This window comes from Zea mays, chromosome 3 (genome assembly GCF_902167145.1).
Source record: "Zea mays cultivar B73 chromosome 3, Zm-B73-REFERENCE-NAM-5.0, whole genome shotgun sequence".
Classification (NCBI taxonomy): Eukaryota; Viridiplantae; Streptophyta; class Magnoliopsida; order Poales; family Poaceae; genus Zea; species Zea mays.
The window spans coordinates 76133426-76153668 of NC_050098.1; the positions used below are offsets into that span (position 1 = coordinate 76133426).

The 20243-nt window shown below is 45.0% G+C and overlaps 1 protein-coding gene across 1 annotated transcript; it reads left to right on the forward strand.

Annotated features, from left to right (window-relative positions):
• Positions 1-10020: 10020 nt before the first annotated feature.
• On the forward strand, positions 10021-17742 carry LOC100283509 (glycosyltransferase family 28 C-terminal domain containing protein). Its single transcript, NM_001156409.2, has 4 exons — positions 10021-11093; positions 11830-11938; positions 16583-16718; positions 17348-17742. The coding sequence occupies exons 1-4, from the start codon at positions 10123-10125 to the stop codon at positions 17464-17466; spliced, it is 1335 nt and encodes a 444-aa protein (NP_001149881.1). The 5' UTR covers positions 10021-10122; the 3' UTR covers positions 17467-17742.
• The last annotated feature ends 2501 nt before the right edge of the window (positions 17743-20243 follow it).

Here is a 20243-nt window from a genome sequence, read left to right on the forward strand (position 1 = left end):
AGATAGTGCCTCCACATCTTCAATGCATGAACCACTGCTGCTAACTCAAGGTCATGAGTGGGATAATTTTGCTCATGAGGCCTGAGTGCTCTTGAGGCATAAGCAATGACTCGGTTGTCTTGCATCAAGACACAACCTAGCCCGGTGCCAGAGGCATCACAATATACATCAAAAGGCTTGCTGCTGTCGGGTTGCGCCAATACTGGTGCTGTGGTCAGATGCTGCCTTAATGCATGGAAGGCATCTTCGCACTTCGGACTCCACACAAACTTGACTTCTTTCTTTAGCAACTCAGTAATAGGCTTCGCAATTCGAGAGAAGTCCGGAATAAATCTTCGGTAATAACCAGCTAATCCCAGAAAACTCTGAATCTGGCGAACAGTCGTTGGTGGCCTCTAGTTCATCACCTCTTGCACTTTGTCAGGATCAACAGCTATTCCATCTTGAGAGATAGTGTGACCCAAGAATTTGATTTCCTTCAGCCAAAAATCACACTTGGATAACTTGGCATAAAGGTGGTGCTCTCGCAGACGTTGAAGCACTACATGCAAATGCCCGGCATGTTCTTCTTCGTTCTTTGAGTACACCAGAATATCATCGATGAAAACCACCACGAACTTGTCCAATTCCGGCATGAAAACAGAATTCATCAGATACATGAAATATGCTGGTGCATTTGTCAGCCCGAATGACATCACCAAGAATTCATATAGCCCATATCTGGTTGAGAATGCCGTCTTCGGAATATCACTTGCTCGTATTTTGATCTGATGGTAGCCAGAGCGAAGGTCTATCTTGGAAAACACCTTGGCTCCGACCAACTGGTCAAAGAGAACATCAATACGAGGCAAAGGATACTTGTTCTTGATAGTTACCGCATTAAGAGGGCGGTAATCTATACACAGCCTCAAGCTTTCATCCTTCTTCTTCACAAATAGTGCTGGACATCCCCAAGGCGAAGTGCTTGGGCGAATAAAACCTTTATCCAGCAACTCTTGCAACTGCTTCTTCAACTCTGCCAACTCGGTGGGTGGCATTCGGTAGGGCCTCTTGGAAATTGGGGCTGTTCCCGGTTGCAACTCGATGGCGAATTCAATATCCCGGTCCGGTGGCATTCCCGGCAATTCATCAGGAAAGACATCTGCATACTCACAGACCACTGGGATCTTCTTCAGGGGTATCTCCGTCATAGAGAAAGCACATGACTGAGAAGAACCCTGACTAGGCAGAATCAAAGTGAAATTCCCGCAGAAAGGAGAATTAACCTCCACGGTACGACTGGCTACATCAAGCACAACTTGGTGCAAGGTCATCCAATTTGCCCCAAGAATAATGTCCACATTTTCCAATCCCAACACAATAAGAGTGGTTTTGATAATGTGGCTTCCCAGTTGAATAGGCACACTTTGGTTTAATTGATTAGTTGCAATTTTACCCCCAGGTGTGACTATCATGAATGACCCTTTTGAGTGAGAGAATGGCAGTTTGCAATTAGCACTGAACCTTTGGCTAATGAAACTATGAGATGCACCAGAATCAAACAGAATTAAAGCAGGTTGATTATAAACTGAAAAGGTACCGGTCATGATAGGAGCTCATTCTGGTACTTCCTCTAGAGCAGTGAAGTTGAGCTTCCCTTGCCTGACTTGCACCTTCTGCTTTCTTCCCTTGTCTTGATTTGGTGCTGGCATCTGCCTCTGCTGGTTCCTGGGACAATTCTTGGCATAGTGGCCCACATTGCCACAAGTGAAACACTTGTTCCCATTGCCCTGGCGGAACTGCTGCTGCTGCGGAGGCTGATTGTTCCTTGGGGTGGGAGCTGGATAGCGGTTGGGTGCCGGCTGCTGCTGCTGCTGCTGAGGTGGCCTGATCACCCATCTGCCTGCCTGCTGCTGGAAACCCCTGCTCTGATTGTGAGAAACAATCCGGAACCTCTGAGCCTGAGCGGATGGTGCTGCCATTGGTGCCTTTCTCTTCTTCTCTGCCCGGTGAGCAACAATGCAATCCTCCTCGGAGATGGCCATGTTGACCAACTCATTGAAGCTATCAGCCCAGACAGTGTTGAGTCGTTCCCGCAGCTTGGTATTGAGACCCCTGCGGAAGCGATCCCTCTTCTTTTCATCAGAATCAGCATGATACCCAGCATACTGGCATAAGTCGTTGAAGGCTTGCGCATACTGCAGTACCGTGCGGGTTCCTTGATTGAGGGCTAGGAATTCATTCAACTTCCGATCAAGAATGCCAGCTGGAATGTGGTGTCCTCTGAAGGCAGTCTTGAATTCCTCCCAAGATACCTCACGATCAGCGGGGAGCATAGCACGGAAGTGGTCCCACCATGTCCGAGCAGGGCCGCGAAGCTGCTGTGCGGCGAAGCGAGCCTTGGCCTCATCAGGGCAGTCTCTTGTGAGGAGGGGAAACTTGGACTCGACGACGCGAAGCCATACGTCGGCGTCCAATGGATCCTTTGCCTTGGTGAACAAGGGCGGTTGCGTGCTCAGAAACTCCTGGTAAGTTGCCATAGCCGGAGGTCGCTGATGCTGGCCTCCACCATGATGCTGTTGGTGGGGCTGGCGCTGCAAGAGCTGTCGCAGAATCTCATTCTGCTGGGCCATCAGCTCCTGCACTGTGGGAGCTGGAGGAGGTGGCGGGGAGCTTGCTCATTCTGCCCGCGACGCTGCCTAGCTACCATCTGAAAACAGAGATTGTCGCCATTGTTATCCCAACTCACATTTCCGAACGACAAGATATCATCTCATATGGAAGGGAAATGCCATAATCATAATATTAGGTTCGAAATGAAGATAACATGGTGACAAGGATCCCACAGATATCAAAAGTTTACAGGGTTACATTAAATCAGGGGAAGGTACCCACAAGCCTAGTCCAAAATGTGATACTACTAAGCTCGCATAGGTTTCTATCCGCCTAAAAGCGTCGAAGCGACTGCTTAACCCTGAGCGGTAGAAGCGACACTGGATACGGGTGAAGGAGGCATCGCGGAGGTAGTCCCATTGGCACCAGGGGCTGGTCCTAGCTCCTCGGGAGCCTCTTCTCCCTCGCTTCCTGCTTCATTGGCCTCCATCTCCAGGTGGTGCATGTCTAAGTGGTCATTGGCTTCCTCAAGTTCCCTCTGCACGTCGTGAAGCTGGTTTTCCAAGACATCAATAGTGTTGTCTCGGATCTCCTCTTGCTGCTCCAAGGTAGCGATACGCTGGCTCAGCCTCTCCACCTGCAGATCCTTCTCCACCAACTCTGTGGATAGGTCGACCACAAAATCTTCCCGACTGTCGAGAGTGAGCTTGGCAGTCTGAGCGGTGTTAGCAAGAAGTGTCATAGCATCGCTCTGAAGGGCCTGAAGGCGGTACAGCGCACTCATGCACTGAATAGTGACCCTCCCAACCAAGTCAGGATACATTGCCCACACATCCTTCACATGGCTCACGCGGTTACACCACATGGGATCATCCTTCTTCTCAGCAGGGAAGAGTCCCAAGGGGTGCATCACCATCTCCAGGGGATGGTAGCCACAGAAAGTTGTCAGAGTCTTCATGGCTGCTGCCTCAACGGTGTCGTCCGTCCTGAGTCCAATCGTCTCAGAGTCAAGAGAACGCCAACCCGGCTGAAGGGGATGAGCCTCCAAAGTCAACCAGACCCGACAACGAGGTACCCGATGCTCCTCATACAACTGCACTGTGTACAAAGGGGGCGTAGGGTAACCGGCGGAGTTAAGCACTTCCCACAAGATGGAAGGAAAGCCATCGCGAGAAAGGAAGTCAGAACTGAAACGAGAGTCTCCTCCACTAGCGGGGGTGGGTGAATTCATCTGCGGAAGGGAATCAAAGATAAAGATCATGGTGGAAGGAAAAAGAAAAAGAGAGCCCGGATGGTTTTAAAGAAAAAAGGGTTAGCTCAAATTTTAATTCCTCTTGGGGTTTTATAATGCATGCATGCTGGAAGAAACGTTGCCTCTCAAAAAAAAATAGGGTGCCTTTTTAGGGCATCCTTAAAAATATAAGAATTGGCCCACAGGGCCTAATTAATTAGCCACCTATTTCTCCCTCTACGCCTAAGGCCTTTCGTCCTAGGTCTAGCGATCTAGTCCTGACGATCCGTAATAGTTTCTAAGCAAGTTTTAGGTTTTGAAAATTGGTATTCATGGTTTATTATCCTTCTCTGTGGTGGAATTTGCTCCGATACTAGCTGTGGCAGAACCACCCGAATTATTCCAGCTTAAGTGCCTAAGTCACGCCTCAGGGGCCGTAACACACTTAAATCGGAATAACTCGTCAGTCCTTCAGATCTAGTCTGATAGAGCCACTTAACCAGGATCAAATTCCACAATCTCACTCGAAGGTGAGTCACAGAAGAAATACAATAAAACAGGAAACCTCAAATTAAGTAAGGAGTTATTACATAAATCGGAGTTTTTTTGAGTAGCAAATAAAGTTCACAAAATAAAGTGCAGCGGATAATCGATGTCGTCGGTATCGAGGAATTGGGCAAGGCCTAGCCCACTACTCCTCGTGCTCCTCTCCTGCCGGAGCAACATCCCACTCGACCGTCCAACCCGGTGGCAGGGTGGTAGGCCAAGTCACACCATCAACCAATTCCTGCATGGTACCTGCAAAAATGGTGCCACAAGCAAGGCTGAGTATACTAATACTCAGCTAGACTTAACCGGTGTGAGGAGTCTACTCCTCTACCTCTAGACTATGCAGCTGTTTGGCTGAAGGGTTTGGTTTGCCAAAAGCACTAGCTGTTTCTAAAATCAATTTTTAGCTTTTTAAATTCTACCATCATTAACTTAGCTAGATTTGCTCCTTCTAAGCATACATGGTAACAATCAATTAGTTCAATCAACCAGTTATCTCATATAATCCACATTTCACTTCTTACTCGATGCAGTACAAGGAATCAAGCAGTCTCATTAGCTGCGAGAAGCAGACGATTCGAATCGAGTTTTTAAACCTTGCAAGGTAAACCTAAACACACGTCAAGTCAGGGTACTCCGACCCCACACAAGACAACCGTCCCCATCGATTCCCCGTTCGCGTCCAGGCCTCACCGCCTTGGCATACAATGCTCCATTGACCCCGGCTGCCGCCGTGCAGTGACCGCACTTGTACCCACCATAGCTAGCATGGGAGACCCAGTCTCAGGTCGCATGAGGGAAAAAGTCCGCGCCCGGCTTCACTCAGATACTAGGTTTACCGGTTACCATTTTTCCCGGCATGTGCTTAGTACATTCAAAAGCTTGACTCAGGTATCCACACATTAATCCTTAATTCATTTTTCCCGTCTCATGGACAAGGCATCCTCCCTGGATCCAAGTCCATAGACCAACATAAATCCCGTTATCAAGATGAATACAATCAATTCCTGACCTCGCGCGAGTGCTAGAAAAATCACTCGACTTCTACCGAGATCCTGATTAGCAAGCAGCTACTCGACCTAGCATACTAGTATTCATCTCAAAAAGGAATCCTAAGTTCATGCAACTAGAGGTTTCAAGCAACTCATACACTTAAGTGCACATTGCAATCCTACAAGCATTAAGTGTAGTAAAGTAGCATATAATAACATGGTTATGCACGTACTCTCCGTCGGCAAGATTACAATCTAATGAATGCAATGCGTAAGATATAAGCATGATATGATATGTGCTTTTAGAAATTACCACTTTAAAGGTGTATGGTCTTTTGAGTTTAAACAAGTTAACTTTACTTATGTAAAACCCTTGGGTGGTACACTTGGTAAATTGGGTTAAACTTAGCTAAGGTAAGGGGTAGGTTTATTTTTGGGGTTCCACTGAATTCTTTTTAAGTCTTAGTGATAAATGATAAGTTCTCAAGTTAGACTTATGGAGGTGGGGTTTATTTCTTCTTTCCTTTTCTTTTATTCTTTTAATGTTTTGGAGTAGGTTTGAACTACAAGTTGCTTTTATAAATTCCAAAAATTCTGCAAAAATTACAGTGGATTGTTACTGGTGTATGATTCTCGGCCTCAAAATTTGGGGGTCAGAAAGTGAATGGTTTTCTCTGGACAAAATTACCAAATTTTAGGGCAGAAGGGGTACTTTGAACTACAACTATTACTTAACAGTGGGTAATTCTTTAAAACTCATTTTTTCTGGCTTTTAGGTGTTATAACATGACTTGATACAAATTTCTAGTCATTAATACCTTTTAATTCTTTTCCTATGGTTTTCTTAAGGTTTCTAGCCAGAGGGGTGCTTTCTACTACCACTATATTTGAAAAACATCAAACAATAGAGTTCTTATTTTTCTTAGTTGGTATTTTGTGCAAGAGAAATCATTCTGAAGTTTGGCTTCTTTTTACTTAAGGGAAGGGGTGGTTTGCATTATTTGAATTAAATGGCCTTTCTCATAAATTACTAGCAAAAGGTATGGGTTTACTTCCTTTTCATGGGTTTGCATTTTTCTCTGGTGGTTTGTCTCATCATGGACTTAGCAAATTTTTGGTTGCCCAATATCACATTAAAAGGGGTTGTTTATGATTTATTGGAAAAATGCCTTATTATCATTCTGTATTTATTTTCCCTACTTAAAAAGTTGGGCTGGGGTGCTCTGTATTTTTGTAGTGGGGCTCTGGTGGTTATAAGTCCACTAGATTTTTATTAATCATTTTGGTTATAGTTTTGTAACTCTAATAATTGATTTTCAGTCTATATGAGGCTAAACAATTCATCTTAACTTAAAACTGGTTCAAATTAATGGTTTCTGTATTTTTCCTAGGTTCTCTGTTGTATAAGTAAACTAGGAAAAATATTATTAATCACTGTTCATTAATTTCTAAGGCCTTTCTGATTTTCTTAAAGTTTTGGACAAAATAGTTTTAAATGAATAACTACATCATAATTTCCAATGTTGGGGTTCCTACTATTTTTAAACAGTGTCTAAATAAGGTATAAACATCTACAAATTTTCTTAAGCTCAGCACAAAAGAAAAACTAATTTTCCTTAATTAAACAAGGTTTAGTGGGTTTCTGTTTTTAATTTTAAACTCTAAAATTTAGAACAGAAAGCATATGGTTCACTATTTTTAAATGATAGATCATAATATTCCAGAGCTAGCAAAATTGGTTTGACAACTTTTTATTAAGATTTCATCGAGTTATGGATTTTCTAAGTTCTCTGGTCATTTTAAAAAGAATAACAGAATTGATTAAATGGAAATCCACTTTGCACTGGGGTCCCTGGCGGTTTTCTAAGTTTTCCTCGCGAATCAGTCCTTAGGTTACTATTCACAAGAGTCACTGACATTACAGAAAACCCCTCGGGTTCTACAGATCCTAACCCGAGGTCCTTCTTCTACCTTAAACAGTAGCCACGGCGAAGAAAAAGGCGGAGGGGCTTACCGGCGGCGAGACTGTTCCGGCGAAGTGGTCGAGGGTGAAGGGGAGGTCGCGGGGATCACAACGGTGTGCGGAATGCCGTCGGAGATGGCCGGAGTCGGTCGGTCCACGCGCGCAGGCGGGGATGCTCGTCGGCGGCGAGGAGACCGGCCTGGTCACGGCGAGATAGTTCAATCAAATAGGTCAGGGAGGTCCACGGGATGCCAGAGAAGACATGAGCGAAAGGAATTGGGCGGAGACTCACTGGATAGCTCGGTCCACGCGCGGCGGCGGAAGACCGAAGTCCGGTGAGGTCGATCTCGGGCCTCCGGTGAAGTCCGATCGGGTCCGAGGGCTTGGCAAGCTTCACGGGCTACTGGCGGAGCTAGCCGAAGCACTGGCTTGCCCAGAGGATGGCTGGGGTGGGCTGGCCACGGTGGCCGAAGCTCTGGCGGCAATGGCGGGCGGAATTAAGCTCGCCGGAGCTAAGGAGAAGTGGCTGGCCGGTGAGGGTGAGTGCGGGGCGAAGTGGGCGTGCCTGGGAAGGCTTTATAGGCGCGGCGCAGTGCACGGGCGGTCGTGGACCGGCGAGTGCGCGCGGGCGTGCACTGGGAAGGCGCGGTGCGCGAACGGGCGTGAACCAGGGGTGTCAGCCACGGTCGAACACGTGTTCCCGTTGCCTCTGCCCCTGTTCAAGCGCCGATTGGGAGCAAATCTTCGCGAATTTGGGCAAGATCACTGCAAGGGATTTGTTCACCAGACCAAGCTTTTTCTTTTGTGTATGGACGACGTGCGGTTTTAGGCTAGGGACAGGGAGTTGTAGCGTCACCAAGGTGCCAGTGTCAGAATGCCTGGTCCCGAGGTTGAGCTGCGCCAAAACCGTGTCAAATGAATTTGGTTTGAGTTCAAACTTTCCCAGAATGTGTTCAAGGTAATTTGGCACGACTTTGATATTTGAACCTTCTGGCTTTGAGTTTTGAAAAACAGAGAACACAGATGACCTTTGAGAAGAGGTCTGAAATTCAGAAATTCAGAAATCTGAATTTCCCTAAGGGTTCATTGATCAAGGGCTGATTTGGGGATTTATTTGAGTTGTTTTGGCTAAGCCTTCTCAATCTTTCTTGTTGCTTAACAAATATACTTTAACTTATATAATTGGCTCAATTCAAAATTTTAAACTTTTCATCCTCTTTTCACATCTTCTTGAATTTTGTTCATGGGGTTTACTTAGGGTTTTGAATTAGGGTTGCACATTCTTATCTTTCAAAAGTCTCAATTGTTTTGATCATGACACTTTTAAGTATATACTTGGTGAATTCTTTATTACTTAAGTTAATTTGATGCCCATGCTTACTTTGATTCACATGAAATAATGGTTCTTGGTTTGGCTTTTTAAAGAGAAACCCTAGGTGACACTGGGGTGTCACAAACACCGTCATAATGTCAAAATAGCGAAAAAACGTGTGTTAGAGCAGTACCATTTTGGTGAGTCATGGCTTCAGATTACTATTCCAGCAAAGGCAGATGATGGGCGTATCATAATGTCAAATATCTCATGCGACGACTAGTATACAAGCAGAAACTAGGTGTAACCTTGCAAACGAGCACCATGAGCCTTTAGATGGAGATCCAACCGTAGAAAAAGCTTTTACACTTAAATCCCTCCACCAGCACACAAACCATTACGAAACCCTCCCTGCTTTCCTTACCTGCTACACTGGCACCACCCTTCCCCTCCGTAGAAAAAGCTTTTGCACTTAAATCCCTCCACCAGCCCACAATTCCTCGCATGCACAAGCCTAGAGCTCTACTACAGACATTCTGCAGGCACAAGCACAAGTCCTTCTCCTGCTTTTGCCTCTTAACACACGCACACAAGTTCATACCCCCGTGGCAGAGGCGGACCTACATAGGCCCGAGTGAGGGCCTAGGACCTCACTCATTTCTCCTTTGAAAGTAGTAGAGTCTAATTTTTTTACTATGAAGTCCCTTGCTCAGCGTCGCTTAGATGCCCCTGCTAGAGTATTTTGGTGCCAATCCTTGCAAATATGCCCCCACTCATTTTGTCCTAGGTCCGCCCTATCCCGTGGGCCTGTCCTTGCTGCTCACACCGCACAACCCTGCACCTCGCCAAAATATGGAGTACAGATCGATCCACGTACATACACACATGTTTAGTCCCCCGTTGAAGCTTCCCGCAGTGGGGGACGATAAAACCCCCCTAAAGCCTTTACAGTCAACCCTCATGCTGCAAGCAGCGGTGAACGGTATACTCTAATGCACTGTTGCCGAGGCACACTTCAACCACAAATATTAAGTAGCCAACACACAACACTATCCTGTCTCTCTCCTCTGCCTTGACAATGGGCGACCACGTGGGGAGGCAACTGTGTGGTGGTAGTTGGGTAGAGAATGAAAAAGAAACGATATAAGATGTGATACTTGGTATAAAATTGAGATATAGAGTAAATATGATGGTTGAAAATTGTGATATATGATAAAAAAATTATTGATAAGGACAAAATATTTATTTTAGGATAGAAAGTTAGAGTTGTATAAGTGTGGAAAGTAGGGAAGGTTTTGTAAAGGTTTGTGTGAGGGATTTAAATGCAAAAGCTTTTTTCTATGGTTGTCTAAAGGCATTTTTATGACGCTCGCTTTAACTTGCTGCTTGCATACTAGTCGTCGGTAATATCTCGAGCCATCCGGCACCAAATCTTCCTCCACGCCGCCGGCTGCCCGGCGCCCACAGGATACAGTCCAGAGAAATGCCGGCCACCGCCGCCCAGCCAGGTGCAACCCCTCGGTCCGCAATCCGCTTCCTCCGCCTCCGCAGCACCCAAACCTCAAACCTCGCCATCCCCACGCGCACTGCTGCGCCCCCGCACGCGCGCCTCCGCTGCCACCTTTCCCGCTCCAGTGATTCCACTCCACCCTCACCCCCCACCACCCCCGACCCCGACCCCGACCCCGACCCTGACCCTGAATCCGAATCCGAATCCGAAGATACCCTACGCTTCGCCTTCGCGTGTGGTGGCGCGGGCGCCGGTGGTCGCGTTTACTCCGCCATCGCGCTCGCCGACGAGCTTCACGCCTCGCTGCCGTCCTCTCGTTCCCTCATTATCGGTGCGCCCGCCCCGTCCTTAGAGTCCTCAGCTGCCGCCGCGGCCTCGTACCCGTTCGCCCCCGTCCCACTGCACTGCCTCCCGCGCGGGATCCTCGCCGCGGCGCTGCACCTCCGCCGATTCCGCCCGCACGTCCTTGTTGCTACAGGAGGCGCTCCCGCGCTACAGGCCTGCCTCGCGGCGCTCATGCTCCGCCTCCCCTTCGTGATCCAGGACCAGGACGCCTCTCCGGCTCCCGCCACACGCCTACTCGCTCCCTTCGCCCGCCGCATTTTCCTCGCCTTCAATGCTCCCGTGCGGCTCCTCCCCAAACGCAGGTGCGCGGTCTACGGGAACCCCATCCGCATGTCCATCCTCAAGTGCAGAGCATCCAAGACTGAGGCCTTGGCGCGCTTCTTCCCGAGAGCGGGGTTATTGGGCGAACACGAGGCCCAGGTCGTGCTCGTGCTTGGGGGAGCGGAGGGGTCGCCGGAGATCAATGTGGCGGTGCTCAACGTCTACTACGAGTTGCTGAGGAGGAATAAGGATCGGTACATTATATGGCAGACGGGGACGGAGACTTTCTGCGAGATGGAGAGCCTCGTCAAAGGCCATCGCCGGCTTTTTCTTACCCCGTGAGTTGTCTTCGTTTGCTGTTTTCCTCACGGGCAGACCGAGTTGTTAGCCAGAGGCCAGAGCCTAGAGGGTTAGTTAGGGGATGTTTGGTTTGTTATGCTCCTCCCATTTTATTACATTTTAGTCCCTAAATTATCAAATACAGAAATTAAAATTCTTTTGGAAATTTAGAGACTAAAATAGAATAAAATGGACTAAAAATTAGTCTCTAGAAACCAAACACCCCCTTAGTTATATGATTTCTCACCTATATCAACACATTCATGCATCCTTTCAACACATGCAGCACACCCCACATTAGAGACAGAGCCGGTAGATCTTAAGATTGATAAAGTCACTAGGAGCTTTTCCCAATTAATTGACATATTGATATTGTGTACCCTAGAATGAATTGCCGTATTTATTCTATGATGAATCTAAGAAAATACAAGCACCCATATTATGTCTAAGACTTGAAATTGGATGAATATGTTTCACACAAGGAACCTATGTGCCACATTCTTGTATGCGCTCAAAACTTTGCCACATTCTAAAAGCTTTACAATTCTGCTTGATGCATTCAATTGGTCCAATTGCTAAATGCAATTTCTTTCAATCTTTATTGCTTGGCATTCCAATATCATAAACAATTCTCAGGCATGTCAATGCCATTTTCTTCTGCGTTGCACATGTTTTATCCTCTGCACTAGGTTGATTCACTGATTCTGACAGTTTCAGATGTTCCTACTTGTGAAGGTTCTTGCATGAACTGGAAATGGCATATGCTGCCTGTGATGTTGTAATTTCTCGAGCTGGTGCCATGACGTGCACCGAGATATTGGCCACTGGGAAACCATCAATTCTGGTATCATACATCATACATTGATATGTTGTTTTCTAATTCCAGTGGTTCTACTTATTCTTTTTGTCTTGATTAAAGTAATTTGAGTTTTTTGTGATTATTTAATTCTACTTGGAGCACAAGTCAAGTTAGACAACTACTCTATCTCTAATACCCAAGCAGGAGAATTTAGAACACAAAGAGTGGACCAAAAGTCAGTGAACTACTGTCTAGGTAGTCCTTTCGTCGAAATGTCCGCGAACTAGCGAGAGGACGAGACGTGGAGCATGTGAACTTGTCCTATTACGGCCTTTTTGCAGACGAAGTGGATGGCAATCTCGATGTGCTTCGTGCGACGATGCTGAATGAGATTAGGGTCATATAGACATCACTGCATTGTGGAAGCAATCAGGACGTGAAACACCCTGTAGCATTTGGCGAACCTAGCAACACACAACAATGATGTGGGCAACAACATGGTACTCTACCTCCCCGCTAGAATGAAACACAGTGATTGCCATTTGGAGGACCAGTTCATCAAATTATCATCGAGGAAAAAGTAGCCGGATGTAGAGCATTGGGAATCTTGACAACCTGCTCACTCTGCATAAGAGTATGCTATAAAAAACTAGAGAGGACCAACTAGTGATGGCAATGGGGAATTCCCTATCGGGGAATAGGTCCCCATCCCTGTCCCCGCGACGAATTTTTTCTCCATAGAGATCCCCACGAAAGCTTGCAGGGGACATTTCTTCCCCATCCCCGTTCCCCGTGGGGATAAATCCCCGACGGGGATCCCATCCCGCTTAAATTATAATTATGACGTATGTCCTTTGTTATTAATGCAAACCATTGTCACTTATACACATTGTGTCAGATGCAAGAAATTATTATGTGTACATCAAAATGAACATATTTGTACAATGAGTGATCTTTTGACAATGTAATTATTTATTTTTATCATTAACTATTATACAAAAAAATTGTCGCATGCAAGTTTTACGGGTCCCTGTAGGGAACGGGGATGAGGAATGCTTCCCCATCCCCGTTTACCCGTCGGTGAAGAATTTTTACCCGTTTACATCCCCATGGGCGAAGAAACATCACCATCTCCTAATAGAGGAATTCCCCGCGGGGAATCGAGGATTGGGTCCCCATTGCTATCTCTAGGACCAACCCCTATGTGGAGGTCAGTGTCGAGAGTGCCCTTGATATTATGGAAGATGCTTGACCAACGTAAGGTGAGGTTCACACGAGTTATACATGAATAGGCACACCTGATAAACAACACATGCCAAATCTGACTATTGAGCGCACGTTGTGGTCGGTCAATGGGTTTGGCCCCCTGATCGGCCACAAGATGCTTGTTGTTGGCCTCAAGTTATCTTGACTGCACGTTGTTTACGGTGACATGGAGGCGGCCTTGATCAGCCTTGAAGGAAGAGACCTCGACAGACATAGTGTTGACGTTATCGCCCAACACGTCAACCGCAACGAATTGTTGGTCACCTTGCTGAGCACATCATTGAGGGTGATGGTGAGGTTTTGGATCTGGGTGACGAGGTCGTCGAGCGTGACGGTTTTGTTGCTATTGTTAGAGGCCATGGTGGTGGCGTAAGTGATGGAGATGGGATCTGGTGATGGTGCAGGGAACGGTGGTGATCACGGAATGACGCAGATAAAGGGAGGGAGAATTGCTGGATCTTTTTGTGTATTTTTGCTTTTGTCCACCTTAAGGTGGTTTCCTTGGATGTTTGGTCTATTTTAGACCTCTATTTCTATCCTCTTAATATACTTAATGCGCAGTTCTTCTGCGCGTTTTAGAAAAAAATAAGTTCCAAGATGTTATGGCTAAAGATTGTATTGGATGACTGGAAGGTGAGGAGAAGCTCCTGTGCCTTCTCTAAGGCCATGGGTTTCTTCTTCTCTACCCATACAAGGTGGTGCGCCCCAGATTTTGTAATCCTCAAGGGCGCCAGCCTAAACTGTTGGGAACAACAGATTGCTAATACTTATCCCTATTTCAACACATTATTCTTATCTCTAAACTGCTAATACTTATGTCTATCCCAACAGATTATTCTTATTTCTAAACTACTAATACTTATCCCTATCCCAATAGATTTTCATTACTATTCTCTGGCCTGGGTCGGCATTGGTAGGTTCTCCTAATAAAAGAGTCCGTAACAAGTCAAACCTAGAACATTCACCCCAATTGTCGGCAATGGAGAAAGAACTATGTTCTGGAAAGACAGGTGGCTGAATGGGAAAGGTATTGCTGAAATTGCCCCCAATCTGCTTCAGATCATAACAAGGAGAGTGGCTAATAGAAGAACAGTAGCAGCTGCACTAAATAATAGGCAATGGGTGGCTGACATTAGAGGGGCATTAACAGTTCAAGTGCTGGAAGAGTACATCCAGATATGGGATCAAGTAGAGGGGATCATCCTGCAACAAGGTGTGCCTGACATGCATAAGTGGGATTTAACTCAGTCTGGAGAGTATAGTAGCAGGTCTGCTTATGCTGCGTTCTATTTTGGTTCCATACGTTTTGCACCTTGGAAGAGAGTTTGGAAGAGTTGGGCTCCACTACGCTGCAAATTCTTCATCTGGCTGGTATTCAAAAACCGCTGCTGGACAGCAGATAGGCTAGCTAAAAGAGGGCTATCTCATCCTGAGACCTGTCCTCTTTGTGATCAGGAAGAAGAAACCATCCATCACCTTGTGTCTTCTCAAGATAGCTCTGGTCACACATTTTCTTGGCACTAAGATTACTGGATTTGGTACCTACGATGGCTGAATCGACACTCCCCAAATGGTGGAGAAAAGTAGCTAGACTTGTGCCAAAAGAAAGGCAAAAGGGGCTGAATTCGTTAATCATTTTAACGACCTGAGAGATTTGGAAGCATATGAATTCATGTGTTTTTGAACTTGCTAGGCCTTGCATTCTTGACATCCTTGGACAGATCATGGAGGAATGCAGGATATGGTGGTGGGCTGGTGCTTCAAATCTGCAAGATTTTATTAGTTGGTCATTGATGATCTTCACCAAATTAGTTTGTCTTTGCCTTATCTTTTGGTCATGTTTTAGAACTGGTTTGTACAGTTAGGGTCCTGTGTGAGTGGGTTAGGGCTGGAAAAAAAGCTCGAGCTCGACGAGCTGGCTCGGGCTCGCAGTAGCTCGGCTCGGATCGGCTCGACGCTCAGAACGAGCCCAAGCCGAGCCTGTTTTTGTGGCTCGTGAAAAGAGCGAGCCAACTCGGATCGGCTCGGTGCAGCTCGCGAGTTGGCTCGTGGCTCGACCCAACAACAATTTGTTACATAAAATCTTAATTAGCATATAATATTGGTACCGAGTAGACAATAATTTATGTTATTTGAGATTACTATACAAAAATAATCTATTTTCTATATTATATTAGTGATATATCTATTTTACTAATTTAAAATATGTTATTTAAAATATTTTTAAGATTTTATATTATAATTTAGAGAGCATATTTACGTTTATGGCTAGGATCGTTGGCTCGGCGAGCCGGCTCGCGAGCCCGGAGCGAGCCGAGCCGCTTTTCCGAGCTCGCCAGATGGGCGAGCCGAGCCGAGCTCGGCTCGTTTCCACACTGTGGGTCTTGTAAGTCTGGCCTTAGCTGGACAATTTTGTCTCTTTCCTTCTTAATGAAATGACACGCAAATCTCTTGCTTTGTTCGAGAAAAATAAGAACATTCACACCCTTTTACATCCGGGAGAATCTGATATTTGCCATTATCACGAAACACGTTCGCAAAATTTCCATCAAACCCACAATTCATAGACACAGATGGACCCACAATTTATAGACACATGGGTAATTATAACAAGAAGGTAACGTTTCAAGTGGCAAAATTTCAATTATTTCTTTACAACCAAACATGGCCTGACCCAAAAAAAACACGCTTGCTAAATAACTGGCAGCAACCTCTAGATCAGTTAAACCTCTAGCACCTGCCAGGAACCACAGGTGAGCCTCTTTAAAAAATTGTCTAAGGACGAGATATATGCTAGGTTTGGCATCACTAAACACACAATAGTTTCATTGTCTCCACAATATTGCTGCGCGCAGGGACCAGGGTTATCAGCGAGTTTAAACCTCGCTTAATGTTGCTGGGCACCAAAGCAAATCCTTAACCACCAGTCAGAAACTTGTCATCTAGGATGGTGAGAAAACTGGCAAACCATTGTGACAAAAGAGAGATCACATATATGTTGAATGTTCTCAGCTTCTTTATCAAAAAGAGGACAATATCTGGATGTGGTTACCTCTTCAGGATAACCTATTGAAAGAAAGAAATTATACACCAACTGCATCATTGACAAACTTAATTTATTTTGTTGAAAAGGTAGATGTACAAAAAATTCAGTTCCATATCATTGTTACCTCTCTTCTAGTACGGCGCAACTGAAAAGATCTTTGATCTTTCCATGGCCCATGAGATGCTCAAAGCTGTTCTGCTGTGCCAGAAGCTACTCTGCTACATAAGTATTGATGATTCACATTAACATAAAAGATCAACTTACAAAGCATCACTAGTTGGTTAACATGCTTTTTTGATAATCATCCCTCTACATAAGTATCCATCTTTTAACTGAGTTCAGTTATGCACAGCTGTTCATTGTTCCATGTCTTTCAGATACCATTGCCAACAATTCTGGACCATCACCAAACGAGAAATGCATATATCATGGCTGATATCATGGGAGCAATGGTCATCACTGAAGATGAACTTGATTCTAGCAGTCTCACATCTGCAGTTGATGAAATTTTTGGTATGTGTGGTATCTAAATTCAGGTTCTCATGCTACTAGCCAACATGCTAAATTCACTGCTTATCAAAAGTTATGTGATTATTCTACTACTTATCCTATACCTTGAGATCAAAATTGAATATAAAGAGGATGGGTGACGCTAAAACATGCGCCTTATTATTATAATGTGTTTGCCATTGACCATTGTTTCCCATCATGCTGTCAACATTGCTTGTTACCTTGTTGGATTTCTTCTATTTGGCGCTGTCATCTGTAGCTTCTCACTTGTGGAAATCTTGCATCATGCGCCAGTAAAAGATGTCTTATTTGAATTTAATTTGTAACTAATAATGCAGTTGAAAGGCAGCTCATGTAATAAAATGCAAGAGCATGTGGCTAAGTCATCAGTAGCTTCGCACTTGGGTAAATCTTACATCATGGGCCAGTAAAAGATGTCTTATTCTTTGGTTCTTATAAATCTTATATAAGTAGATCTGTTTTTTCAAAGAACCTGGATCACCTGTTTAAAAATCTCTTCGTTTCTGTAGAGTATGTAAAACATGTTCATGTTTTTGGATCTTATAAAGACACGCATTCCTGATGATCTTTTTCCCTTCAGATTGATATTTCTGATCTAGTTTGTTTTATAGGTGATGAAAAATTGATGGCAGACATGTCTCAGAAGGCACTAACTGCAGCCCGACCAAATGCTTCAGCTGATATAATCCGCCACATATGTTCATTGATTGGTTCAACCTACCCATCATGAAACTGGTTTTAGACATTGCAAAGAGTTCATGTCATGAACACATTTTGTATTGTTTTTTTTTGAGCAACCGCATCATGTCATGTTTTTCTTGAGGTGGAAACTGATGTTTAATTCCATCATGACAGTGCAGTTTGCGCCTGCTTCCAGGTAGCGTTCAATTGGCTATTCTTCACATCCAATGGACGACTTTTTATTTTTTTGATACAATGATAATGTGGAGCTGCCGTTGGTTCATGAATGGTAATGTAAATGGTAACAATAATGATTTAGAGTGTGCTTGATTTGTCTTTTGGCTTTAACTTTTGTCCAATAAAAGCCAAACCAAAGGTCTAAACAAGGAAGTAGCTTTTTCAAAGAAGCAACTTTTTTAAAAAAAATGGCTTTCTTGCGGTGTAAATTGAAAGCACATTTAGACCTGCTTTTAGCGGCTTTTGTTGGCGCCTATCTGTGCGTAACGGACAGCTTGACGGTGCTCTCTGCGGAGGCGCGGACGGTCTGCGGTCCTGAACTGAACGATCCGTGACCTGGCGCAGGAGCAGCTCCTCTGCGTATGTTCAGACGGTCCGCGCCTAGGACTCGGACGGTCTGTGATAGCCCAAAAGGGTTTTCTTTGCAACCGATCTAGATTTTGCCTTTCGGGAGGGATTCCATCGGGGAGGAGAGATCCTAGGGTTTGTCTTGGCATCGGTAGGCCACCTAAGACGTCTTTAGTCGATGTAGAGTCGAAGAGAGGTAAAGATTTGAGGTAGACGGAGGCTAAACTAGAGCTACTCCTAATGTATAAGGTAAAAATGATAAGTAGATTTGATTTGATCGATTGTGGGGGTTCAATCGGACGTAGCCCTTCATCTATATAAAGAGAGGAGGTTTGGACCTGTTACAAGTCGGTTCTCGAATTAATCCCACAGGTTTAGCTAACAAATCCCGCAAGAAAACCAGAACCCTAACTGATTCGCCGCACGCGCAGATGGTTTGTGCCACTGCAGCGGACCGTCCAGCCTCAGGGCCGGACGGTCCGCATGCCACTTTCGGTTCTCAACATATGCCCTCTCCCTTTTGGTGGAGGTTGACGAACCAAAAGCATATGTAGCATCCTTCGGAAAATACTAGATCTCACAAGTCATTTTATTCTCGAAGAGTTAAGCCTGATGCAAGTCATCGGCTTTTCAATCCTAATAGGGTGATTATTCAATAGAGCTCTAATGCATAATGGTCGTTTTGGATTGCATCTTTGTCGTCTATGACCATATGATCAATGGATCAAAAGGTATAAAATGGAGGTGCCCTCAACCCAAATAGGCAAAGGGACTATGCATGTACCAAGGGTTCATCGTCGTACCATCCCACATCTGAACAGGATAATGCATCAACTATGAATAAGTGGGTGGAAAGTATGTTGGCATTATTGGATGAATAGGCGATGCATGCTGCGTCACTTTTTGGGCCGTTTTATTTGGTCGTTTTATTTTAGCGGGTGACCGGGGTTTCTTTGTTGGCCGATCACAATAGAACGACCTTGCTAGCATATTTGGAGAGAAACTGATCAAATGTAGGGTCGGCTTTGACTAGTCGGCCATGTGTGCTTTGCCCTTGCGTCTCTTTCCTTGCTTTGTGTGGAGGCTGACGCCTCTGGTCATGGGCGGACAGTCCGGCTGATTCAGTCGGACTGTTCGCACGTAGGTGCCGGACAGTCCACGATGCTTGAGTCAGGGAGCTTTGCTCGGCTGCTCGATTGAGCTTGCCCCCGCCGTCTCCGGACTTGTTAGTCCTTCTGTCCAGAGCTTTTCGAGCAATCTCTTCTTGTGATATATTCGACGTGCGAGGATCGCCAATGACTATGTTTTTGCCTTTTCCTTTATCGGCCATTTTGGTTCGAACCCAGACCCTTTTACTTGTGGGTTTTATTGTATTGATAGGAAATGGTTGTGTGTCCACTTGCATCTCCTAAAAAGCCAACTAACTCTCATTTATGGCCAATTGTATCTATCGACGAAAACATCACAATCATTGGTGGCATGGGAAAAAGAATTATGCCACTTACAATAAGCACGTCTCTTTAATTCACCATTGGAGGAATAGTATGAGTTAATTTAATGTTGCCATTTTTAGTAGCTCATCAAATATTTTATCGCATTTGGCAGCATTAAAGGTAAATTTAACCTCTTTTTGCTTATCATTGTGAACCGGCTGTAAAGAAGAACATGCAGAATATTTGGCCTTTGGTGGCCAAACAAGCTCAACGGTATATACATCTACGGATTCATCATTAGAACTATCACGCTCTACTAGATGTATAGTACGGGCGGTCGATTTTGATGTCTCTTTAAACCGGCTTTCACAGGCCAAAGCCCGCTGATGTAGTTGAGCTATTGAAATAACTGAGCACCATCTAATTTGTCTCTTAAGTAGGATAGCAACCATTTAAAGCCAGCCCTGGTAGCTCTTTATCTGTGACATGGATCCGAATGCATCAGTTTCTATTGTTCCAGAACTTCCGGATATAATCATTAACCGATTCTTCGTGTTCCTGTCAGACTAAAGCCAAATCAGCTAACCCTAATTCATATTCCCCGAAAAAGAAATGTTCATAAAATTTACTCTCTAAATCATTACAAGAATTAACAGAATTAGGAGGTAGGGCGGTATACCATGCAAAAGTGGTACCAATAAGGGATAAAAAAAATAAATGAACACGAAAAGCTTTCCCATCGGCCAATTCGCCTAGGTGTGCTAGAAACTGGCCTATATGTTCATTGTTCATGTGTGCTACTACCGTT

Excerpts from the sequence above, each read along its gene's own strand:
- LOC100283509 (NM_001156409.2), top strand. The coding sequence starts at position 10,123 with ATGCCGGCCACCGCCGCCCAGCCAGGTGCAACCCCTCGGTCCGCAATC. Across the intron at positions 11,094-11,829 it reads CGCCGGCTTTTTCTTACCCC|GTTCTTGCATGAACTGGAAA; the intron begins GTGAGTTGTCTT and ends CTACTTGTGAAG. Across the intron at positions 16,719-17,347 it reads TGCAGTTGATGAAATTTTTG|GTGATGAAAAATTGATGGCA; the intron begins GTATGTGTGGTA and ends TTTGTTTTATAG.